This window comes from Lissotriton helveticus, chromosome 6 (assembly GCF_964261635.1).
Source record: "Lissotriton helveticus chromosome 6, aLisHel1.1, whole genome shotgun sequence".
Lineage (NCBI taxonomy): Eukaryota > Metazoa > Chordata > Amphibia > Caudata > Salamandridae > Lissotriton > Lissotriton helveticus.
Window position 1 is genome coordinate 711,384,948 of NC_136067.1, and position 26,844 is coordinate 711,411,791.

At 44.5% G+C, this 26,844-nt stretch overlaps 1 protein-coding gene across 1 annotated transcript; it reads left to right on the forward strand.

Moving 5' to 3' along the window:
* LOC144762901 (trypsin-like) lies at window positions 1-25,945 on the forward strand. The gene is made up of 5 exons (XM_078648198.1): window positions 1-118; window positions 4,732-4,900; window positions 10,722-10,981; window positions 12,091-12,227; window positions 25,543-25,945. The coding sequence occupies exons 1-5, from the start codon at window positions 76-78 to the stop codon at window positions 25,690-25,692; spliced, it is 759 nt and encodes a 252-aa protein (XP_078504324.1). The 5' UTR covers window positions 1-75; the 3' UTR covers window positions 25,693-25,945.
* The last annotated feature ends 899 nt before the right edge of the window (window positions 25,946-26,844 follow it).

The window sequence follows — 26,844 nt, forward strand, 5'->3', positions numbered from 1 at the left end:
ATAGGGGGGTATAAATAAAGACTCCCCAGCTCATTGCGATCAGTGGAACGCACCAAAGGCAACCACAGCACAAAGATGAAGCTCCTTCTCCTGTTGGTTCTGGCGGTGTGGCATGCAGGTAAACCCTTGACCATAGCTTCAATGCGCTACTTATGAGAAGCTTGAGAATTGTATTATCACAACAGCCTTGCTATTTAGTCGGGCCTATATTAAGAACCTATTGCTTTGATTTCAAAGTGTATGTGGGGTAGGTGTGCAGATTATTCTGGAAATTGATGCTTCAGCTTTTCAGGTATTTATTTATTTATTTATTTATTAAGCGGCAGAATCGACCCCCGAAGGGGTATCTCTGCGCTTGAGAATGGGCTGCGTAAGGGAAGACTGTCAGCTAGAGATCAGAGGTGAAAAGATGGGTTTTAAGCTGTTTCCTGAAGTGGAGATGTTCCGTGCACTGTCTTAGTTGCACAGGGAGCTTGTTCCAATAGCAGGGACCCAGATAAGATAGGGCATTCCCACCCTGTCTGGCTCGTTTAATCCTAGGCACTGCGAGGAGGTGCTTGGATTCTGAGCGGCGAGACCGCCGAGCAGTGTAGGGGATACATTTATCCGCTAGATAGCTAGGACCAGAATTGGCCAAGGCGTTGTGAATGGTGCAGTAGACTTTAAACTGTACTCGCTTCCGTATCGGGAGCCAGTGGAACTGATAAAGCAGAGGCAGAGAGGCCACAGGAGTTCAATAAACATGCTCCTGGCTCGTAAGTCACCATCAGTGTCACCTCTTCCCACCTTTTGCCACTATTTCCCGCACCAGCTAGACATAAAATCAGAGGTCTTCAAATGTTTTTGCTCTGAGCCTAAGCAAATGTTTGGATGTCAGGCCCCCTCCAAAACTTTATGGCAGGATTTGAGGGGGAGGGTGGAGCAAGGCTGATCGGAGCACGTAGGGATTATAAAGTCATTTTATGGGCTACTTTTTCTATAGTTTATAATCCACACTAAGCATGGAACTACTAAATTAACAAATAAACCAAGCAAAGATGGCTAAAACACATCTGTTCCCCATTATTGGCGAGTACTCAGTTCTCACACTTCTAGGCCACAATGCAACTGCTGTACTGATAATAGATAGCTATGGCTTTGAGTAGCAAGCTGGCTTCTCCGCCTCCTTCACAGCTTAGCCACCATGCCTGACCATCACACCAATCAAACAGACTCTCTGTCCCTTTCAGAAATAAAGGAACTTCCACAGGTTGCTCTCCTCTTTGCAGCATGGATGCCCTCAGGCCTAATGCTAGCAATGAAAATTAGCTACCAGGCCTCTTTGTAAAGTGAAACAGTCATAATCGTGATGCAGTGGGCCCTCACACTCCTGGGCTCGCATGCCACAGAGCCTGCTTCACTAATAAGAAATTGACTTCTTAATGGATTTATAAAAATGTTTGCATCAGGCACAGTCCGATTACCTATTACTAAAATGCATTATTTGAAAGCACTTGTTTTAGCTTAAACACTAAATCATTTTGTGGCAGCCAATCTTATACTCTGGTCCACTGGATTTGTAATTATGTGATTCTGTGGCCATAGTGTTTATTTGCACATGCCATATAATCCGTCATCTGATGCATAATCTGCAGATTTTAACAAAAATGAATAGCTTGTTGCTCAAATGGAACAAAAGTTACTAAAAGCATGGCAACATGTGCCCCTGTGCAGTGGAAATCCAGTCACAGAGGTTGACTTGTCATCTTTCAATTCCATATTGATGTATTTGGGTGTCTAACTGGTGCTGATCAGGTAAAGTCTCTGCACAGAAAGTGCTACAATGTGTACAAATTGCAAAAAATAAAATAATACTTTCACAAATTGTGTCACATTATGACATATAATTTGCCTTATCTTAACATTTAATTCGGTTAACCGTGCCGCATAATTTGGTCCTCGGCTGCCACATAATTCCAGTGGCCCTGCTTATACTGTGCTCAATACAATTTTAAATAATGACTTATATTTTTGAGACCTTGTATTTTGACTAATGCCCAGTTGAGCTACTTTGATAGCTATAGAGGAGATGGGCTGTGGACTTCGCCCTGGGCTGTCCCCTACCCAGCCGGACTTTCCGGACTTTGGGCAGACTTTCCTTTGTCTTTCCGCCACATCTCCCTCCTACCCTTTTACGTCACCCCCTTACCCTCTACGCTCCATTTATCTCATCCTCTATGCTTCTTAAATGTTTCTAGCAACAGATGTAACTTGTAACTGATGTAACTTTGTAACAATGTGAAACCTCATATAAAACGCTCTGACACCCCGGGTCTAGCCAGCGCTATATAAAACTCAAAAAATATATATATATATTCACAGTGCTCACTGTTATTGGCTGGGGCACCCTGGTCCTATGACCAAGCGCAGCCCTAGTGGACCCCACTCCGGTGTTACCCGATGCTCCTTGCCTCCTTCTACTGCTTCTTTCCACTGTTTCTCTCTCTTTCTCTTTCTCTGTCTCTCTCTTTCTCCCTCTCCTCTCTCTCACGCCCTGTTTCTCTCACACTCTCACTGACACTCGACTCTCTCTCCCAACTGTTTGCCTGGTTTGCTTCTGTTTTGCTGATTAGTGTTTTCTGCTTGCTATTTTGTGTTGACTACGCTGTTTTGCCTCTGTCTCTATTGTGCAAATGTTCTCTTTTGTCCACTGTTTTTCTGAGCTAAACTCTTTTGCCCCTGTTTTCTGTTCTCATTATGCTCTTTCGCTACTGTTGCTCTGTGATCACTTTGCTATTTTGACGCTGTTTCTCTGTGCTTAGTTTTGTTCTTGTGTCACTGCTTCCTTGCACCTATTTTGCTAATTTTCCATTGTTTTCTGCCTTTTGGCTCTTGCTCCTTTGCTCCTCACCCCTTCCCTTCTTTCTATGCCTCTTTTCCCCCATGCTCCTTACCTCTTCCTGTCTTTTGCCACACTCTCCGCTCTCCTGTTCACCCACTCTTCCATTTTCTTGCACCCAGCTCCACCCACTGCCCCGGCTTCCCTCCCCTACACCTTCTTAATGGTACCCACAGCACAGACGGGCAGTGGATGCATGCAGGAGGCGCTTGAGCAAGTGTGTAGGTGCTAGGCCCTGCACGGTTAGTCGAAGAGCCAGATCTTCCCACTTCTCACCAACCACATCACCCAAAAGAATCAATGTCTTATCCTATGCTTGTGACACCCGGCTCATAACTCTTCCTCTGTAACAATTTGCTGAACACGGACCCAATTTCACACAGTTTTGCCACCTGCATAAGCAAAGTTGTTAGATGGATGAAAACTAACTACCTCAATCTAAACACTAACAAGACAGAAATTGTGATATTCTGCAGAAACACATTACTGTAGGACTCCACCTGGTGGCCTGCTAGTCTTGGACCCACCCCCCTACTGACAACCCAGGCCAAGACCCTCAGTTTAGTCATCAATAACTCACCATGACCGGCAAAGTACATGCCGTCTCCACCTCCTGCTTCAACACAGTAAAGATGCTAAAGCAGATCTTCAAATGTGTCCCCACCAACACCTGCAGAGCCATCACTTAAGCTCTCATAACACCGGTAAACAGAAACACCCTCAACACTGGAATCAACACTCAACTGACCAGGCGACTCCAGACTATACAGAACTCAGTAGCCAGGCTCAGCTTCATCCTTCCACCCTGCACGCACATCACCCGGCACCTCAAAGAATTTTACTGGCTCCCCATCCACAAAGGAGCTCTCCACGTGCAGACATTCAAAGCCTTACACAATATAGGCTCTGCCTACCACAACAACCACATCAGCTCCCACAAACCTACCAAAGACCTCCGCTCAGCTGTTCTCCTATTCACACGCATCACACACATACTCAAAACCATGATGTATGGTCGTGCTTTTTCCTACCTCAATCCTAAAGCCTAGAACGAGCGGTCTCTGCAGATCAGGGCTTCCTCCTCAGTTTGTGAGTTCTGCCAGAAGCTGAAGGGGTGGCTCTTCACGTAGGCCAAGTCACGGCTTGGCCCATACTGTGCTAGGATACCTTACTGGGTGAATTGTGCGCTCTACAAATACACACAACATAACTCACAATGGGAGACATTCCCATGAACAAAAAATACATATTAGATCTAGGATCAGGAATCAGTGAATTGTGCTCTTAGATGCTGAGAAGGTGTTTTAATCCTCAGGGCTCTGGAGTTATGTTCAGGTAGTTTATCTTGTCTTATAGCTGCTCCCTTTTGCGCTAAGCATGAGGTGAGTACACTATGGCTGGACATGTCCACCCTGGGGTGCTCTGTCAAAACATTGATTCCTGTGCCTCCTGTGATCCTTCATTCCGCCACTGAAAACGTGCACCCAGATATCTAATGTTTCTAAACAAAATTCACAACAAATAGGGGTAACATTATGGCGACTCATGAAACTTTTGATTTTTTCAAATATATCAGCTCATGTGTTGTCTTTATTCACTTCAGATGATATTCCTAGGTTCCCACACAAGATGTTAAAGTTATCTATGAATATAAGACTTCAGAAATACATAGCCCCAAGTGTAGATAACTCTTCACAAAAGTTAGTTTTTAAGGGCAACGTATTACCACTACTTTGCCTAGGATAGGTGGCTAACCTATTGGTCACTACTGTATGTACTAGGTATCTGATTCCATAACTGTGAGAACATCTGACCTAAACCTCTTCAAGTTTCTCCTGAATCCTCTCTTGCAGCTGCCTATCCGAGCAAGGTTGAAGATATCAATGATGTAGTCAATGGCTACAACTGTGCCCGAAACAGTGCTCCCTGGCAGGTCTACTTAACGTGCAATGGAGGTCGCTGGTGTGGAGGTTCTCTGATCAATCAGTACTGGGTTGTATCAGCCGCTCATTGCTATCAGCCGTGAGTATATTTTTCATCCATAAAATTGATCAGTTGTTGAAATGTACAGGGGGGAGTGCCACAAACACTCCTTTTTTCAGGCTGATGGAAATCATTTTTGCCTCATGAAATTTTTTTGCCCATTTGGAGAAAAATAAGAGGGGATAAATAAATTCGTTTCAATAGACTACGATGTGACTTTCGCAAATTTCAAAAATTTAATAGCTTCACATATGTCATATCAGTTTATGAGGTTTTTATTTGATCTACAACTTATGTCTGCCACTTTCTCTGACCTTAAATGAGGAGAACAGACCACACTCATGAGATGCATACGAGGTTGCGTGACCACAGCTCTCAGTGTGTGCAGCACACCGAGTGGTATTTCCCCTTCGCACCTCCTGAGCAGACCAAACAAAGCGGACACTTTGAAAGTGACCTCAATATGTTTTAATAGTCCGTGACTCTGCAGCGATCAGCGATGACAGTTTTCATTAAGCGCGCACGAGCAGTGCTCAATTTATTAAAAAGTAAGCGTCAGGGCCGTTCTAAGAGGCAATTGCAGCTTGCACAACCCTTTGCTACTACCAGCACTGCCAATGACAGTACTAACACAACTACTTACCGTTGCACACCACACCACCGCACAAGGCTGGTAATTCGGACTATTCCAGGCCACCTTAAGCAATAAGAATGGCTTGGTTGGCAGGTGTTATTCATGTTGATGTATTTGGATTATTTAACACTGTTGTTGTGCTCATCTCAGAAACTAGACAGATACCGCCACCATGTCGTTGACTGGCATTAGTGGTGGTGGTAAGGGCCGGATAGATGTACACAGCATTTTTCTGGTCGAATGAGGTTGTTTGGGGCCGCAAAAAATGCTTTTTATGATGTGCAAAATTCAAAATGCGATTCCATAACATGTTACTGAATCCCATTTTGCATCTTGCATTTGTGATTCCGCATTTGGAGAAGGCTTGTTTAGGGATTCCCTTACAAATACGGCTTCCCCAAGTTTGCTGCCCAATACAGGTAGGAGCGGGGGTGGGTGGCAGCCGACGGACGACTTGTTCCAGGGGGAGGGGGATTGCGGACGACTTGTTCTCGGGGGGCGAGGGGATAGTGGTAGTCGACAGACACAACTTGCTCACCACCACTGCCTCCAAAAAGAGTTCTGCCCAGGGCGGCCCACCTGTCTCTCCCCCCTAGTTAAGCCACTGTTCGTATGGTATGTATTGTTTTACAACTGAATACCGGTCGTTAAACAGTAATTACTTTACCACTGGTGGTAACCCATAAGCAAGGGGTCCCCATTGAGGATGTAAACAATGGGCCTCATTTATGAAAAGTGATGCATCGCTGCGTGAAAACAGCGATGCGTCACTTTTCACTGCGCCCTCCTTGCACCACCAATGATGCTTCATATTTACAGTATGACGCATTCATGGCGCAAGGAGTTACAGATACGTCAGTATTTCTGACGTATCTGTAGGCGCAAAAGTGACTCATTGCTGGAGTGTGTCACAAAAGTGACGCAACTCCAGCAATGTATCCTTTCACATGGGGCAAGCCCCATGTGAAAGGGCTTGCATCAGTCCTACGCCTGCTGTGAGGCAGGCGTAAGAAATTGACGCATTTGTGTCCTAGAAGTGGCGCAGTGAAATCTCATAGATTTCACTGCGTCACTTCTACGACCCTTTCTTGATTCTATACGCGCCCCTTGCATACATTATACCTGGCGCAGGTATAATGTGGCGCAGGGGTTTACAAAGTGACGCATCTACCTAGATGCGTCACTTTGTAAATATGGCGCAACAGAGCGCATTTTTTACGCCACTCGTGTGTCACAAAAAGTGACGCACCAGCGGCGTAAAAGTGACGCACAGCCTCATAAATGAGGCCCAATATTTTTTAAGACCAGGCAATGGTCCCACGGATTACTGGTTAAGGAAAACAGGCTGCTTTTACAAAAAAAGGATTGCTTTACCAAAAAGCAATCACAGACATGGTGGTCTGCTGACCTAAGCAGGCCACCATTCATGTGATGGCTGCGATTTCTAATGGGTCATTAAGATGCATGAGATAGGTCTACTTGCGACTCACTAGAAATCACTAATGAAACGCAAAAGAGTTTCATACATTAGGAATATCGATTTCCTAATTGCCATTTAGAGAGAATCGCAATTAGGACATTGGAATTCCTCATTTTTGTACATCTTGCTCTAAGTGCAACTGCGAGCCCCGAAATCCACGTCTCAAATTAAGCACTGGACATGGCGATCTAGGTGCAGTTTGCGATAGCCCATGGCCCCATTTCACACTTTGACACATGTACATCAGAGGGACACCATTTTTCGCTTAAACAAAAGCATCTACTACAACAAAGAAACCCTCCATCTAAAAACAGGTTGAATTTCAGGTCAAGGGACCCAAATGCTTCCCGAGTCTACAGGCATGGAATGAAATCACGATTTAGTATACGTGATTCCCTATTGAAACCCTTAAAATGTTTTTCCCTATATAGGATTTGTTTCCCTACAATGCCTTGATGTGGTGTTCTGCCATTATAAAATGCCCATCTTCATTTAGCATGTTGTCTCTGCTTGACATGAAATGCTTATCTCGCCGCTAAGAAGTATCATCAATTGCCTTCTATGATTCCAATTTGATGTGAGCAATGGTCTTCCTTTGGCTTCCAAATCCAGTCATTGTGATGAATGCCGCTGTCATGCTAAGTGATGAGGTACAGAGTTTATTTAAGCACATCTTCTCCAGGTAGAAGCTCTATATCTGAAGAAGATACCTTTGTAGACTTCATATATTATCTTAATTTTATTTTCTTAAAAACAGGCTCATTGCCTAAGTTCATAGTTTTTTATACAAAGTACATAAAATACATTGGTTCTTCATAGTGCTTTTCATTACAACAGATTACTATCTCCTCCTATTCCAATTAATGCATGCACTATACAGTACCTACTCTTGTGTCTAGCACAAAAACAGTATTCATACAAAATTTCTTTACAAATTTAAAAACATCAGTAAAAAAGAAGTCCTTATGTCGACGCGTTTCGGTGTCTTGTTTTGATTTAGCAACACCTTCTTCAGGACAGAACAATATAAAACAACAAATCTTCCATCTGGAAATAAATACATACAATTAATACCTCATTGTTTTTATGTGTTATCTACCACTAAATTAAATATGTGAGTCTACTGTCAAGGTCAGGTAAAGTCTTACTTAGGCAATGAGCCTGTTTTTAAGAAAATAAAATTAAGATAATATATTAATTTCTATGTGTTGCTGTTGAAATTATATGTGTAGTTTCTTATTAAAACTGTCTGAGAAGGTCTTGAACATAGTTTAACTGAGGAACCCCTTTTTTGTTTACTACTTGTATTACCCAGTCCTTTCTGTTTTTTTTGGGAAACTCTCTTTTTTGAAGGATGCATAGGCATATCATAACTGCTCAAGAGAAGATTATTTTCTTTACACATGATACAGGATATATATCTGGAAATAGGTCCACTGAGTGACAAGATGCATGTTTGTTCATCAGGGGCACTTCTCAAATTTCACTTTGTTATGACAGTCTTGCCTTTCTGTGGTTGCTAGGGACATGTTGTTTAAAAGGTGGACTGACTAGTAGAGTCGCTATTATCTTAAAGGGTACACATGATTAGTTGTTAACGACAAGTTCACTTTCAATCTGTTGATCTGGCAGACTGAGTTCAACCACTGATCAACTGATGGCGTTTGCTGGCTCCTAGCTGTGACTTCCAGGAGTGTGACCACTACCTATAGTTCGTGCAATTTCACTTTACATTGATGTGTCAGCCAAGTAGATTAAAAAAAATATTGCCTACAAAGTGTTGTGGCAAGATTACATTCAGAATATCACTTGGGTTCATGAGCCAGCAGTGGGTGGGTTTTGGACACAAGAACAGCACTTTTTCAAAAATAGTGTTTTCATCTTGACAGTGACTGCATGTAGGAAGCTGGTTCTCTATATACTATACCAAAGTAAGTTAGTGTTCACAGTGGATCCACTAAAGACTTACGGAGGTTAATGTAGATAATACCTTACTCTCTATTGTGAAACTGTGGTCGAGCAGTAATGCTTTATCAGAGGGTAGTGTTAAGCATGTATTTACACACTCAAGACATTATTTCACACACTCAAAGACTGAACTCTGGCAAACTATTTTGTATACAAATATTTATTTATTCCATTTTATTTTTAGAGCCAAGCCAGACTTGGTACAGGTAAGTAAAATAGTACTTTTGTGATAACACAATTGAATGCAGTTGAATGTGGTTACATGTAGGTCAAATGTTCAGAAACAGTTGAAATTACTTTTCAGTTACTTTGCAACTACTTTACGATTACTTTTGAGCTTACTTTACAGATTTGTTTTTCTACTCAGTGTAATATGCCTAGATGTAACACTGGGACATTTCCTAAATAAAAAGTAAGTCAGTTTTTGCAAAAACAGACAGTTTCTTAAGTTCTCATACAATTTCCAACTCCACATTTCGAACATTTTCCACAAAAAAGCAGTCAATGCAATCCTATGGGAGGAAATGAAGTTATCGGTTTAAAGAACTTGGTTGTGAGAGTTGGATTTTTTAGGTTAGAACCACGGTTCCCCCAGGGTCAATGAAGCTCTCAAAGAACACCATAACACTCAGCCTGCAATGGCAGTGTGTGTGTATCAGGGTTCAGAGCCTCTAAATGTGGCACAATATATGCTGTAGCCCTTAGAGGCCATCCCTGTTCACAGGCCCCTTGGTACCCATGGTACCTTTTACAAGGAACTTACATGTGGCAAGAGAGTTGCCAATTGGGTGTGCAACAGTGCAGTTTTAGGGAAAGCACATAGGGCCCTGGGTACCTGTTTGGCAGGAACCCAGGGCACACTTAGACAAAAGCCATCAACATCAGGCAAAAAGTAGGGGGCAGCCAAAAAGGATCACTTTCCTACACGGCAGAAAGCAGAAGGCCATCTATATAACGTTTGCTAAGTGATCATGAAGTCCTCAAAAACAGAAATAGCTCAATTGAGTGATCGAAATTGATGTGGAGCATCCAATGACTCTTTCCCAGACTTGCTTCTGGTCTGCTGTGGTAAGGAGAGTTTTCATAGATTCACCAGGGGAGGGAGAGACAAATGAAATAATGTGGTCGCTTCTGATTTATTTGCAGATGGTTGCTCATCTAGGTAGAACATCAGCACCAGAGAGAGTAATCGGTGTGAAACAGTGACAACAGCCTTCCTTTTACCTTAATAGGTCCAATGCCTTCAGGATATTTTACAATTGTGTTATATTGCATTGCTTTTCAGTTGTTTAGTGTGAACTGCGCCAAGACGCCCACGGGCATTCGTGCGCTCTACAAATCTGATAATCAAATCAAAATCAAATCAAACTGCTTGAAATGAGACAGTATATCCTTAAAAGCGTTGTTTATTGAGGTGATTCAGAAGTAGCTGGCGTGCTTTTTTTTTGGTTGTAGTTAACCCATATATATTTATTAACGTACTTGAGTATCTTGGGAGTATTAAAGTGATTGTGCTTGCTCTTTACTTTATTGGTGGAAGTGGCAATAGTACGTTTGGTAAACAAGTGATAGGGGTGGTTATGTTTTCTCCTCTTTAAGAGTGGTTTAGGTTCACTCCTTTCAAAGGTGGCATCTGGAAGAGTGCTTGGCATTGGTAAGCGCCGATGCTTTGGGATTAGCCTACAGATGTTCAATGTAAAACAGTTTTTTACATACCTCTGCCTGTCACTGATGTTGTCCAGGATCTCTAATCTTCATCCATGTTTTTTCCCTGCTAGGGCCAACACCTTGGTAGCCTACCTTGGTGAATATGATACGACTGTCGCTGAAGGCAGAGAACAAGCCATACAAATATCTAAAGTCATCAAGCATCCGAACTACAACTCCCAGAATCAAAATAACGACATCATGCTGGTCAAGCTTTCTCAGCCGGCACAGTACAACCAGTACGTCACTCCGATTGCTCTGCCAACCAGCTGTGCAGCAGTTGGTACCTGGTGCCTCACATCTGGATGGGGAAATACAGTGACTAATGGAGGTAAAATGGCGCTGTCCACGTCTATTTTTGCATGCATAAAGAGGTGCATGGTATTATGTCTGTGTCTGAGTACAGTATAACAGCAATGTAGGTCATTTCTATGTTTGTCTCTACACAATATTGCAAATTTGCATACTAATGTCCGCAGCGAAACATTTTTCTTTGGCTACTGTACGACTATAAACACCTGTGCAAAATGTATAAAAAAATGTAAAAAAAATATAGATGCTATTTCCACGATCTGCGGAAAGTATATTCACAGTTTAGGATTAACTAGGCCTAGGATAATTTTTAAATACACCTGAGTAATTGGAGTTGTTTCTGTAAAAAAAAGTACAAAAAAGACTTACTCCCTCGCTGCGCCTCTCCTCCATTGTTCCGTCGTCGTCTCCCCTGGCCAGATAGGAACAGGAAGCACCCAGGCTGAGGCTCCCCTGGACAAATCACAATGCTGTAATGCAGCATTGTGATTAGTCTGAGTGCCGTGGTATGGCGCTCAGCCAGAAAATGGGAGCCTGGGCCTGATCTCCGCTAATGCAGTCTGAGTGGAGAACATGCTAAGTGCACAGGACTGCTTGGCAGCCGCCAGACAGCCGTTTAAACAGCCATGGACACTTACAGTGTGCCACCATTCCTCCCTCAGTCACCAGAGCAGCCCCGCCCGCTCGCAAAGCTGCAGCAGAAGGAAAAATTAAATGATAATAACCTCGAGTTATTCTCATTTTATTTTTCCTTTATTTCGCAAAGCTCTGTTGCAGAGCACTGGGGTGACGGTCCTCCACCTTAGAGGAGGAGGTGCCACTGGATAAATGCAGGGATAGGCTCCTCGCATAGTTGTGTAATCTTGCTGTTGCAATGGTTGCGTTTGGAGGGACCATTCATTCCTTCTAAAGTAGGTTTTGCAAAAAAGAAATTGAGTAATAACTGACTTTTCACGAAATAATTAACTTGCAAATAAACTTTTTTACAAAAGGATTCATCCTCAATTAAAATGTTTCGAAATGTGCAAATGCTTAAAATCTTCACTTGTACAACATTTTGGTTAAATTAACTGTGTGTTAGTCACAAATCCTCACTTTGTTTCATCTGATGGCATCTTCTTCTTCCAGTGGTGTATCCCAATGTTCTCCAGTGCCTGAATGTGCCTATCATCTCCAACGCACAGTGCCAGCAAGCCTATCCGGCCTACTACACAAACAACATGATCTGTGCCGGGTTCATGCAGGGAGGGCAAAGCACCTGCCAGGTGAGAACATCAGGCTCTGCTCATGGTTACAATACCGCACTTTGCTCCTTATGTACAAAGGGTGTTAGCATTTGCAAACCCTCTGATTAGGTAAATAAGAGCGTTGGCAAATACTAAAACTCTTTTTCAAGTGTACTAAACCCAGTTAGTGAATCTGAAAAGGTTTTCCAGATCACTAAATGGGTTTAGAAATGGTTTCAAAATCTGTATTTGGAAGAGGTGTGTTTTGGACGTCCCTTCCAAATCGCTATTCTGTCCCTGATGTATCTATAGTTTGCCAGCATATTCTGATTGCAAAACATTGAAAAGTTTCTGACTTCCAAGCAGCGTTGAATCGAGAATATGGGCAGTCGGGCGTTGGGTGATGGACCGGTGCATATGGGTCAACTATGGCCCGTGTGTTTTTACGACATTGGTCAACCGCCCATAGGGCCCTATTGCCTTTCATGGCACCCGCCACGCCCCTGTAATGTGTAATATGCAAACCCAGCCCAGAAGCAGTGCCTTTCACCTGAGCCCTACCCCTCCTGGCCTCACAATCAGGTCATGGTGGGCAGGGAGGGTGGGCGGTGGGCCTCGCAGGGAGCCCTGTAGATTTAATAGCTGTTGTGCCTACCTCAACCCCCCAACTCGGCTTTGTCAACATCCTGTGATTCTGGGCAAATCAATAAACCTCTGGTACCTAAAATAGATTTGATCTTGTGTCATATAACTGATGCTCATATAAATCTGCCTTTGTTTAGCTTAACTATCAGTCGACATCAAATAAGGTTTTTGCCATTTACTGTTTAAAGTACATAATGAGCAGATAAAAAAGCATACTGGCTTTTGGAGATTTTCTTCATTTTCATAACAGTCAGGACATTAAAATTAATTTTATGCTGATAAAATAACCAGTCAGGTGGTACCTTTAGCCAGAGCCGATGAGTGGCCCTTGGACCATTTAATTTCATCTCGCCCGCTCGGCCATAAGCAGTGTTTATATCTTTCCCCAATGTTACTAGCTATAAGTTTTAAAATGCTTAATTTTTCGGGCATTTCTCTGTAAATGAGTCAAATGAGACAAAACAAATGGTGTTTCATGAAAGGTCCTGATCGGGGAATGTGGGCCACTTTTTGGGACTGCCCGGGGCTAATTGTGATCACAATCCGAACCTGCTACCCAAGTTGAGATGGTGACTGATTTGCAAAGCTAAAGGGGGTCCCTTTGGACTCCTTGTCCTTGGGGAATCTTGGAAAAAGCTTCAGAGACTGTTGGCAGTGGTCCACAGGATGAGTGTCAACTCTCACTGAAACTCTTTGAAAAAAGAAATAATTTTTTTTAAAAGCTGACCTGGTTTCTTTTAAGCTAAACTTGTGTCATTTACAAAAATGATTGCTTAATATAAAAGCAATCACAGACAAGGTGGACGGCTGATCCCAACAGGCCACCATCTCTGTGAAGATAGCGAATACTAGTGGATTGTTATGTGCAACCAACCTCGTTAATATTCATGAGGTGGGAAAAACAGTGGATGGTCTGTAAACTTGGGATCCCATTCCAAGTTTGTGTCTGTCCAAACAGAGTTACTTGCCGAATTCGGATATTCTAGTAGGGTGGGAATACCACATTCCCGGAGTTTCCAACACAGACATTTCACCAGCTATAATCTGATGACATTCATGGACAAGACGAATCCAAAAAAATGTATAAGGATGAAGGGAGATGAGTGCAGTAACTTCTGTTTCAGTGGTAATTTATAAGGGCACACTCATAGTCCCATTCAGTATACCACAGTATCTCTACATCCCTGAATTACTGCTTTCTGAGGAATCTGTATTTTGGGAGAAAGAACACCAATGTAATATTTCCACCAAGTTGTAATGTGGGTTTTTACTGCATTTTTTCAGGTAGCCCGAAAGACAGCCCTCTTAAACTGTTCATAAGAACCTTTAACACCTACTCCTTCTCTGTAAGAATCACGAAGCCCACTGGGAGTTCATGTTGCTTAAGGAAATAAAGTTAATATGCAATACATCACTGCAAGGCTCAGGGTGCCCACACATTTTTTAGGTCGAGCCTATCGCGGCAGCGTGCATGCGCTGCTCGCTGTGCGAGGCATGCAGTATTCAGTATAGTGTGGAAGATCAGTGGAAGCTCCGCCCACTCTCTGCCCATCTTTTTAATTTGCTTAGGTCTTAAATGATGCCTTCCGATTGGTTTTAGGCTTGTTGGTCCCTCCTCATGACGTCCATGTCGTGATTTGTATCCTTCCATGGTTACTGGCCCCTTTACTTCAAACACTATTTTCTTCCAGTGCCTCCCTCTCCACCTCCCGCAGTCCACACCTTCTCGGGCTCCCCGCGCCCTCCTCTCCCATTTGTGCCTTCTTGTCCGCCTGCACTCCTGTTTCCAATGCAATAGGTTTTGCGTAAATGCGAGTTCTATTGCATTACAAACGCTTGGGTTTAGAGTTCTAAGTACTATTTTTTTTATTGAATTTGACCTACCTCCTTCAGACAGGATGTCGCGCGCTGTGTTCGCTTTCACTTTTGATGCTGTTTTTTTATGGAGCAGCTAGACGAGGAATGGGGGCATACGATAGTTCGTTGTCTCCAATAAGAACAGATGGGTAACGTAAGAGGAAGAAAATGGTGGCCTAATGAACGGATATTAAGGAGGCGACGCACCAGCCACGCCTTGCAATACATGAGGGTGGGTAAAGAAGAACCAGCCCCATCAGTGACAAGACTCAACAGTAGCCAATTAGAGTTTAAGGCAGGGTAATGGCAGGCAGTAGGATAAACACAAGGTGGGTGCTTCGTCTGGCGCTGCAAGGGAGAGTTTTCTGTAGTGTGGGTGCACACGCTCTGGCAGTTGGTTGCAGCTGCTGTGCAGACCGAAGTAGTAGCATCCAGCATCATTGCCCGATCCCTCCAAACAAGGAGACGCCATGCTGCAGGACGAGGAGGAGTACGGGAACGATTCAGGCTTCTTGTCGGGCGAGAAACAAGATGTACAGCTGAATGAGGAGGACAACTATGAGGGGGTGTAAACGAGACCCAGGCCAAGTGGCTTAAGACTGATGAAGACGGCAAGCAGGTGGCCTACTTTACGCATGAGGACGATGATTGGCGAAACCACCGGGTGAGTGGTCTGGGGTAACTGTGCCATGCAACTCCAATAAACGCCCTGAAGGTTGACTGAACAAAGGGTCGCTGCTGTCAGTAGCATAGATGGTACTGATAAGGGGAGAGGGGTAAATGCAGGACTTAAACACAGGGACACATAAGCCGGTTATATGCATTATAATGGCAAGGAGAAAGAGTACATGGAGAATTTCCTCTTCGATGAGTTGTGATGGTGGGGGGTATATTTCACCCGGTATTGGGGTATGACACCTGAGATGTTTGCCTATATTTGAAGATTATCTTCTGCCCCATTCTATCCAGATCACTGTTTAGTGGCAGCCCTCTTGGGGCACATCATGCTGCGATCCAGGTTTGAAAGGCTGCGAAATGGCGGTTTTCTTAATACATCTTTAATTAAAATTAGCTGGCGCTGCCATCTGGCCTCGGGCACCCTTTGTGGGTCCATGTTAATGATGGTCGCCGGTACTGATAGTAGGTTTTATGAAGAAAATGTGGATTTAGAAATATTCGCATGATTTCTTCCATCTTTATGAGGCACCTGCGTGGTATTTGGGTTATTAGCGTGGGTCGCCTAGGGCACCCTCCAGAGTTGCGTTGAGCAGGGCGTACTTTGCATTTTCCTTATTCTGAGCCAACTTTTGCGCTCTTGCTACTCAGAATTTCACAGATCCGATGCCCGGCGCTGGTTTTTTGAGCCCTCATATAAAATATCAAAATAATGGATGCCAGTGCAACTCTGTATTCAGGCACAAGCAGGAGATGACAAGTGTGATATGTGAGTCCTTTGTCAAACAGCACACATCGAAAGGTCTGACACAGCGGTCATGGTTGGTTGAGTAGACCCAGCAACGGGGAATTAGCTTCTGGTAGCTAATGTTACATTCTTCTTCCAAGGGTCATAAAGTATAATGATGCCAAAATGGCAAAGTTATTTCACCGCTCCTTTCGGGTAACCTCTAAATGAAAAGCAATCCCAACCTGGGTGTATTCTGTGAGCGTGGGACTCCCAATCTGCCCGCCGCAGCTTCTGGGTATATTTCACCCTTTACTTGACCACTAGCGCACTACACGCAGCGCTTTTACTCGCAGCGCGAACTTGATTGCTGCTCTTTTTGAGCTTTTAAAATCCCGTTTTTGGCATTTGTGTTAATTTTCTTTTAAACTGTTTCCCCTGTTCTTAATCTAGCTGGCCACGCATACCTGTATTTGTGTCCTCACACACGCACTCTAATTGTTGGAACCACCGCTCTTTGCGGGTCCCTCGCCCTCGTTTTGGTTGGCGGCCATCTTTGGTTGGGGAAGAGGGTGCACGCGCTAGTCCTCTCTCTAGGAGGCGACTAGGGCTTAAATCCAGGCAAATCAGGTCAGTTCGCTCTTGACCACTAGCGCACTACACGCAGCGCTTTTACTCGCAGCGCGAACTTGATTGCTGCTCTTTTTGAGCTTTTAAAATCCCGTTTTTGGCATTTGTGTTAATTTTCTTTTAAACTGTTTCCCCTGTTCTTAATCTAGCTGGCCACGCATACCTGTATTTGTGTCCTCACACACGCACTCTAATTGTTGGAACCACCGCTCTTTGCGGGTCCCTCGCCCTCGTTTTGGTTGGTGGCCATCTTTGGTTGGGGAAGAGGGTGCACGCGCTAGTCCTCTCTCTAGGAGGCGACTAGGGCTTAAATCCAGGCAAATCAGGTCAGTTCGCTCTTGACCACTAGCGCACTACACGCAGCGCTTTTACTCGCAGCGCGAACTTGATTGCTGCTCTTTTTGAGCTTTTAAAATCCCGTTTTTGGCATTTGTGTTAATTTTCTTTTAAACTGTTTCCCCTGTTCTTAATCTAGCTGGCCACGCATACCTGTATTTGTGTCCTCACACACGCACTCTAATTGTTGGAACCACCGCTCTTTGCGGGTCCCTCGCCCTCGTTTTGGTTGGCGGCCATCTTTGGTTGGGGAAGAGGGTGCACGCGCTAGTCCTCTCTCTAGGAGGCGACTAGGGCTTAAATTCTGCCATGTCCACGCGCAGCGGAGACGCGCAGCGGGGATGCCGGAATATCGCCGGAGTTTCGCCAGAGTCAAGCCCGTCTGTGCCCGTCCGGGCCCAGACGGGCACAGGGCATACCACTTTGCTCAATCCATCTAGACCTCTGGCCTCCTCCTACAGGTATTCACGGGATTCCCTGCTCTCGCTTCGCGCGCCTAAACATCCTAGTTGCCGTTACCATTGGGTTGAGGGTACTGCCTTTAAACACTGTCTTGGGTGTCGTCCGTCTAATAGTTCTGTGAACCCAAATTCACTCACTATGGCTCTGCTTAACTGCAGATCACTGCCTTGTCACGCTATGGAAATACACTCCCTCCTTTTGGACCACAGTCTGGATGCCTTGTTCCTGACGGAAACGTGGCTGACCGCGGGTTCTGGTCTTGATATTGTTAACGCTCTCCCGCCGGGATACCTCATTTTCCATCTTGATAGGCCGGATGGGAGAGGGGGTGGAGTGGGTATCGTGTACAGAGACACATTCGTGTGCAAGGCAGTAGACTGCGGCATTATCAACACTGAAAGCTGTCATTTTTCCCTTTGCATATCCTCCTCCGTTTCTATCTCCGGCCTCCTTGTGTATTGGCCTCCTGCTACGTTGGGGAATTTTGTAGACTCTCTCATTGAGGCTGTTATTCCATTAGCTGCTGCCTCGTGTAACTTCGTTCTTCTTGGGGACTTTAATCTTCATTTTGATGACCCCAATGATGTAGTAGCAAGAGATTTGCTAAGCTCGCTTGGTGCACTGGATCTTCACCTCGCTCATTTGGGAGCTACTCATAACAGAGGTCATCAGCTTGATGCGGTTCTTGCCAACACTGTCAACCTGCAAGCTCTCCAGATGTTGGCTCTCCCCTGGACGGATCACCATCTTATTCCGTTCAGCTGGTTGCTGGGGAACCGGAGAGACCCCGCACCTAGACAACATACTGTGGAACGACTCTGGTCGAAGCTGCCGGTGGACAGTTGGGTGGAAGAGCTAAATATAACTTGCCCTTATCCTGTAGATGACCCCAACATCGCTGATCAGCATTTGGGCGAATGGCTTACTAACTCTCTGGACTTACTGATTCCTAATAAAAGGAGGCTTATCAGGGAGAGAAGAATCGGTTCTGCCCCCTGGTACACCCCGGAACTTAGGGGTTGCAGAACCTCTTGCAAAAGGCTTGAACGTGCCTGGAGGAGAGAGCAGACGGAAGAAAGCCGGGCCAACTATAAAAGAGAGATGAGGAAATATAAAAGTGCACTGAAGGATTTAGTGATAGGATTGAGAGGGCAAGTAATTCTCCAAGAGAATCGTTCAAAATTTTTAAAGAACTTTTGAAAGCCCCGGTCCCGCCAGTTGTGCATGATAATCCTAAAGACAAATGTGAGGAACTGGCTAGTTTCTTTCACTCAAAAATAGAGAAAATACTATCCTCCCTGCCCGCTACTCCTCAAATCTCTGAGCCGGCTGTTAGTCCAATAAGTTGCCCGACTGAGCTAGCCTCCTTTGGCCCCTTCTCGGAAGAGGAGGTTACAAAGGTCCTGTTGGAGATGAAGAGTGGATCTCCGAGTGATCCAGTGCCTATGAAATATCTTAAGCTGGTGGCTAATACTTTGTCAACCCCGCTGACCGACCTTATCAATCTTTCTCTCTCTCATGGCATAGTGCCACGGAGATGGAAAAGGGCAGTGGTAAAAGCCTTATTGAAAAAACCAGGTTTGGATCCCTCCAACTTGTCCAACTTCAGGCCAATTTCGCTTCTGCCTGGGTTCTCAAAAATTGCCGAGAAGCTGGTTAACCGTCAGCTCTCTTACCATCTAGAGTCCAACCGCCTGTTGGGAGACTCCCAGACTGGTTTCCGCCCTGGCCAGGGAACGGACACAGCCCTGCTGGCGGTAGTGGAGGAAGCAAGGAGCACTCTTGATACAGGAGGATCAGTGGCAGTGATCCTCCTGGACTTGAGTGCTGCCTTCGATACCGTGAGTCATCAGGTGCTCCTCCAACGCCTGTCAGAGGTAGGTGTCTCAGGGACGGCCCTGAAATGGCTGGGATCTTTTCTTTCCAACCGTTTCTACCAAGTCTGGGAAGGAGTAGAGCAGTCTTCCCTATTCCCTCTTCAATGTGGAGTCCCGCAGGGCTCATCGCTGAGCCCTACTTTATTTAATACATATATGACTCCACTTGAAAGAGTGGTAGCCCCTTCGGGGGTGAAGATCATCAGCTATGCTGATGATACTCAGCTGGTGGTGGGCCTCACTCAGTTGGCGGAACAACCCAAGGTGTTACACGACTGCCTGGCCAATGTTTACCGTTGGATGTCCAACTCTGCTTTAAAGCTTAATGGAGGAAAAACCGAGCTGATGCTCCTGGGTAACTCCAGTCCCTCCATTATTGCTAGCTGTTGGCCCGGGTCTCTTGGTGATCCACCATCTCCCAAGAAGGAGATCAAGTCCTTGGGAGTATGGTTGGAGGAAGATCTGTCCTTCAGGGCCCACGCCAGGAAGACCGCGGGGGTCTGCTTCGGCCTGCTGAAGTCAGCCCGAAAGGTGTTACCACTGCTTCCGGATCCAGCTAAGAAGCTTTTGATACGTGGTTTAATCCTATCGAGGCTTGACTATGGGAATGCCTTGTTTCTCGGCGCTCCCGAAGCGACCTTTAAAACCCTCCAACAGGTGCAAAATGCAGCTGCCAGAGTCTTGATGGAGATTCTCAGAAGGCAGTCTGCCGCCCCGGCCCTCAAAGCGCTTCACTGGCTCCCCGTGAAGGAGCGGGTGAAATTTAAGGCGCTGTGTACGGCCCATAAAATTCTGCATGGCAAAGGCCCCCCCATCCTTGCTAATATGGCCCGTCCTTATAAGCCCCCACGCCTTTTGCGCTCGGACCAAAAACATCTTCTGCAGTCAGCGACAGTTAGGAGAGCTCGTACTGGGGGCAGGCGCTTCTCGGTGCAGGTGGCGACTCTGTGGAACTCTCTGCCCCTCAAGATTCGCTCAGAGCCCAAGATCCTACTATTCAGGAAACTTCTTAAAACCTACTTGTTTCCACAGTAGTGATTAATCGAGTCTTCTTTTTTGGTCTGTCGCGCCGGGATGCCCCTGGGTAAGCTGAGCGCGTTACAAGTTTCATATAATAATAACTTGATAAACTTGTGAACACTGTCTGAGTATTGATTACCCTCATTATCGCTTGTTTAACACCCAAATGTACTAATAAGCAACAGAAAGGAGACAGGTTCAGCTTTGCCAAGGGCCTTTTACTGCATCGCAACACGCATCGCTGCATTTTAAATAACTTTTGAACTGTTTGAGCTAAACTATAGGTAGACAGTAGCAGAAGTGAGGTTAGACCAAAAGGGGAAGAAAGAGACATGGGGGGGGGGGTAAGATTCCCCCAGGCAAAGAGAAATAAGTGAGCTTGTGATCCTGGAACAAAAAACACACAATAATTGTTTCCGACATGAAGGTCATAAACCAGGATAGAGTCGACATCCTGGGAATGCCATTTATGAGTAGGGAAAAATAAGTGAAATTTTTTTCTTCAGAAAGTATGTCCTGAAGAGAATTCCTTAATTAAGTTTTTCTCCAGAATCTCTTTTGCCGCATTATCACTCGGAAAGGCAATTCTGGTACAGGGAGTTAGACATCACTAATCTTTTTTTAATGTTATGTCTCATACAGAGCCAGCTCTAGGCATGGGCAGCATGGGAAGCTGCCCAGGGCCCTGCCCCTGCTCGCAGCCATGGGGCCTTGCACCTTTAAAGACATCAGAAGTCTGAGACCCGGGGGGGGGCAGGGTTAGGGGGTCCTAAGAGTTTATATTTTTCTTTTTTATGTCAATCTCCCCTGCTGGCCAGTCTCTGTGGACCTAATGGCTGCATCTGCATGTTGATGACAGCCATCAGACAGGTAAGTCGAGTGCCCTTGCATGTGAAGTGGCCCGCCCCTGTATGAATAAAAGACAGAATATCCTGCAAGGGCACAGCAAAGGATAGAGTGGTGATGGTGGCGCATCACAATGGAAACTGCTCACCAAGGACAAGTGGAAAGGGAGCGGAGAGGCGAATAAAAGGGGCAAGACAAATGGAATACAGTGGGGGGGAGCAGATAGGTGTGTGTGCAGCATTGAGACAAGAGGTGCAGGCAGAGGAGCAGAATCAGCATGCAAAAGTGGATGGAGCAGGGTTTAAAGTGTGCTTGGTCATTCAAGTCTTAGACCCGGTAGTAAATTAAAATGGACATTGAATAGGTGCCCTGTATTCATGTCCTTAACTTTGCCTGCAAAAACATTCATCCAATGTCTGCACAATGAATGAAAGTTCTGAAAAGCAGGTGATGAGACGGGCCCGCTCTCCATTTTTGCCCTCACCCTCAGAGGGAAAAAACAATTCTTAACTCTGCAGCATTGCCACCCATTGCTGCCTTTAATGCAACTTCAATGAGACTCCTTATAGTTCTTTCACAGTCTAATCATGTCAGAACTGGAGCATTTTCAATATTATATACACGGAAGCTGTAGATTCTGCTAATTCATCTTATGCAACTAATAACCACTTACAAAGCCAATAGTACTGGCTTATTGTAGGTGTAATTTTACTTGTTGTAATATTTATCTGGAGACAATGAGAGTTTTTTTCATCCCACCTATAAGCCCTGCTGTGAGGTCAGTATGTAGGCTGTTGTTTTGGCTAGTTGTTGACCTGCTTTAGGGTCAGGTGAGCCGGTGTTTACTGTTGGTTTTTATGATATCAAAGCAAACATTGCCTGCAGCAAACTCAAATCAGTGCTGTCTTCCAGACCTTACAAAAAATTTATACTGCATGTCTTTACAAGTTTAAAACTGCCCTAGTTTGCAAACATGGGGCACTGTTCTAGCTAACTAACTCGCTAATGGGGGCCCCCAATTATTTTGGTACAGGGCCTATTTTCTGTCCCAGTCTGATACTGCATGTTAGGCAGGGCCACTGGAATTATGCGATTGTGCAGTGACATGCATTTGAAGTATTTGGCACATAATCCATCAGCTGCTGCATAATCTACAGATTTTAACAACAAAATTGCTTTCTATCTCAAACAGTTCAAAAGTTACTAAAAATACAGCAACACCTCGTGCCGCATGTGGGAAGGCCCTTTAAAACGCTGGAATAGACAACTTTCTGTTCACACTGCTAAATTTGAGTGTTAAATTTGTACTAACGGGGTGCAACCAGTGCCCAAACAGTGTTACCAAGTTTAAAAATGGCAAAAAAATTAAGTTATACTATTTCAAAATGTGCCTGGTTATGCCGCATAATTTGCCTTTTCATGCTACATAATTTACTCACCCTGCCACGTAATTTAGCCCTCTCCTGCCACATAATTCCAGTGGTCCTGCTGTTAGGATAATCCATGACAGTAATTTTGTTCCTGTTAATATTTCCCATGCTTTACTAAATCTTGCCGTCCCCTAAAGTGCTAGCTGTTTACAGCATGTATGTTTCTGTATTTCATCTCACAGCGTATTACTCTTGGATGATGCTCATTTTGTACTGAGTCGCCTCCAGGTGTCTATAACAGGCTCCAGTTGAGCACCTTGGAATTGAGGCTGCAGGCAGTACAACTTTCACACTGTGCCTGTCTGTGGGTCAAAAAGGTGCTCAGATTCAATGACTATTAAAAATGTGGCCTCTCTGCAGACCACAAAGAGTAATGGTCCTGCATTCCAGTTGTGATTCTATGCAAATGTGTGTGAAGGAGCTACTTATTGGTCAAAACAACAAGGTGAAAGGAAAAGAATTTATTGTTGTTACACATTTAGCTTATATAGCAAACAACCATTGACAAAACCCAGTTGTGGCCGACATGAGACGGCAGCGGCTGCGTTTTATCAATGGTTGTTAGCTGTTAACTGTGGGGGTGAGGGGTAATTTTAATTTAAAGGAAAAAAAATAAGTTTATTAGCTGGCCCGATCCGATCCCGTGTCGTATCTGCTTAGGGGCCTCACGTTTTCCTATTCTGCCCACATATCCTATGACCAGCCCTGGTCTCATAGATTTGTAATAGCTCGCTATTTGTCAGTTGCTCAGCCCCTTCGCTGTGTTGCTTGACTCTTTTGTCCACCGGCAAACAGGCTAATATGTTGCATAGCTAAATACATATAAGGTCCCAAAGGCAAGACCGATTGCTTTGCAAATGCTTGTCTTAAGAATGTTTCTCCTCTGAAGAAAGTATGAAATAAGAAAGCAGAGGCGAATTTGTGGTGGATGGAAACGCCATTTTCCTGACTGCGGCTTATGCGCCTCATTGTCAGTCGAAAGCGTATATTGGTGGACATGCAAAGTGACACAGATTGCAGCAGCATTCAACTTTCATATGCAAAGGCTACTTTCTTCTAAGAGTTGACGCAGTTACAGTGTCAAAAATGTTTTGTGTTGCCCAAAAGCAAACACCTCCTTTTATGTGTAAACGGGAAGTAACATGGCGGAGCCAGAAGAAGAGGCCCGTGGCTTGGGCCAAAGCCAATCTATTGAAATACTGAAATAGCTTTGGGTGAGTGCAGGGGTCAAATGAACCAGGCTCAAACAAGGGGAATGAGGCACATTACGTGATATTCCTTTGCGTAATATTTTCATATCTTACATGGTTTACGATTTGCTAGTTGTCATCGTTATGGAATTTGTGCTCAAGGGTCTATCTCAAGTACAAGGTCCTGTCCAAGATGCAACTGTCTCACTTTTGCACTATAGCTGAATGCCTTACGCCTTATGAAGGACTTACGCTGCTGTTGCGTTGCTTTTCAGTGACGCTGCAGCGGCGTAAACAATGCGCCATACAGCACCCTATATACAAAGGGATGCATCTCTGAAGATGCACTGCTTTGTAAATGCCTGCACTACATTATACCTGCGTCAGGAATAATGTATGCAGGTTGGGCGTTCCCATGTAAAAAGCTTGTAGAAGTGGCGCAGTGAAATTCATGAGATTTCACTGCACCACTTCTACGACTTGACTGCCTCAAATCCTTACGCCTGCTTCAAGCAGGCGTAAGGTTTGACGCAGGGCCTTTCACATGGGACTTGCCCCATGTGTAATGACACATTGCTGGAGTTGCGTCAGCTTATGGACATGCTGCAACAATGCGTCATTACTGTGCCACTAGATACGTCAGGATTCCTGACGTATCTGTTCCATCCTTGCGACATGGAGTGTCGTACTGTAAATGCGGCGCATCCAACTTGTCGGAGGGAGGGCGCAATGAAAAGTGTTGCATCGCTGTTTTTTCCCAGCGATGCAACACTTTTCATAAATGAGGCCTGAATTTTGTTGTACAAGAATCACTAAATACATCATTGGCACGCTTTTTGTAGAGTTACTGCTGCACACTTTTCCACCTTCTATCACTGCAGCACTGCAGTTTTTAACACAGGGTTCCTCCACTCAGTGGTGTAATTGATTGAAATACTGTAATGAGATTAATAACAATTACCCTTCACCTGGAATGGAACACACGATTATTTAGCCCCCTGCTTGTTCTACCTTGAAACATCAAACATCCATGAAGCTGTGGGGCATATTTAGAAGGGCGTTGCGCAACAGGAAGGGCACTTTTAAAGAGGTTCCTGTGGGACAATGCCCTGCTCCACATTTACAAAGTGGTGTTAAGCAACGTTTTGTGGTTTAACACCATTTTGTATATATGGTACCCGTTCACGCCTGGTTCCACCGCAACACCGATTGCTTTTTGATGCCTCCCCGATTTACAAGGATCTGTAAATCTGAGGCAGGGCCAAAAAGTAACACAATGCAAGAGCAGGCGTTAGAAAGGCAAAACAAGTAGAAATACTTTTATTTCTCCTTGTTTTTGCTTTTTCTATGTGTGCCGTATTCTGCAGCACAACGCCATGGATGATTGGTTAAGTGCAGGAAGGTGTCCCTTCCTGCACATAAACAATCAATACAAAATGACAATTTTCTACTTCTACCAGGACCTCTTAATCACTCCCATTTGCTACTGAATTGTATGTGATTGGATATCATTTGCAAATAACATGAGATTTTAAAATATTTAGTAATTCGTTAATATATTTGCCATTTATATTTGTCACGTACCCAAAACCTATTTCTTAACTGTCTGTTAACACAAATGACAATTTTTAACGCACCATCTTTCTGTATCCTTTTCAGGGAGACTCTGGAGGACCCCTCGCATGTAATGGGCAGCTTCAGGGCGTTGTGTCTTGGGGATACGATTGCGCCATGAAGGGCCACCCAACTGTATACACCGAAGTCTGCAACTATAATGCCTGGATCAATCAAATCGTGGCTAATAACTAATGCAATACAAGTTTAGAATTATATTAAAAGTATCCCTTTAACCAAACCAGTGTCTTAAGGAAGCCATGAATGTTAATAAATAGGCCATCTATAGAATTCTTATACCAGACCCACGATACATCAGATTGTCCTGTGAGGTGGACTTGAGTGCTTTGCACCCAGAGAAGTTGTATACCGACTGATACACATATCACAGTACCCTATGCTACCATTTATACTCCAGGTAAAAATAAAAGAAATTGTTTAAACTAAATCTAGTATCTTTTTCAATGTGCCGTGCCAATTTTTGATCTCCCGAACATATTTGCATATCGCTACTTTAGAGTCTTTTAAGGAACTCCAACCTTTTCTGTACTGAGAGCTACTTATATTCCATGTAACGCATGGAGAGCTGCTAATAATATTAGTTTTATATAATCTCTTTTTTTATGTATATTAATTCAACCAAGCAAAAGCTTTCTAATTTAACAAGCTGGGCTGCTCACCGGTGAGCTACTCTGAGGTAGCTTCAGAGCTACAGTAGCTCACGAGCTACTGGTTGGAGACCCTCTTGTAAACCATAACTGGCCACCATTCCATGGGAAAGCACCTGGCCTGACTTATAAAAGCTATTGAAAATGCATGATACGCTGAATTTCCTCATTAAACATAGTTCTGAATCTGGACCTGTTCTATTTAGAGCATCTTTTAAATGTGTTAGGCCCTGTTAGCATGCATGAAAGGCTGAAGTCAATTTTAACTCTGTCAGTGTTTGTGAATGGTCACTTACCAAGCATGCAATAACCCGATACGTGCTCTTGTCGGCCAACGGCCAACGTGAGCACTACCTGACCAGTGCTGCGCACAACAGTTGGCCGACACAGCCCCGGCCAGTCTTTAGAACTCCAGCACCACAGCGAAAATCCGCGACGTGGTTAAGGAGTTAAGCCTGAAAATTACGCCTCAAAATAAACGTGGCTTTCTTACTTACTTACTTTGTGTAAACTGGCAGCATGTTTTGTGTGTGTTCAAAATTGCCGCATGGCTTCTGGTCTATGTTCCTTCACCTAAGGGGCATTTTCCAGATTGTTGCTGAATGACAGCAACAGCTGTGGTTGCAGAATAGAGCTTCTGTGTCAGCTGACCCTCTGACAGGCTTCACTTGTTCAATGT

What these genes read in the sequence shown, in the direction of transcription:
- LOC144762901 (XM_078648198.1), top strand. Translation starts at nt 76, where the DNA reads ATGAAGCTCCTTCTCCTGTTGGTTCTGGCGGTGTGGCATGCAG. An exon ending in GCCGCTCATTGCTATCAGCC is followed by an intron (nt 4,901 to 10,721) that starts GTGAGTATATTT and finishes TTTCCCTGCTAG; the next exon opens with GGCCAACACCTTGGTAGCCT. An exon ending in AAATACAGTGACTAATGGAG is followed by an intron (nt 10,982 to 12,090) that starts GTAAAATGGCGC and finishes TTCTTCTTCCAG; the next exon opens with TGGTGTATCCCAATGTTCTC.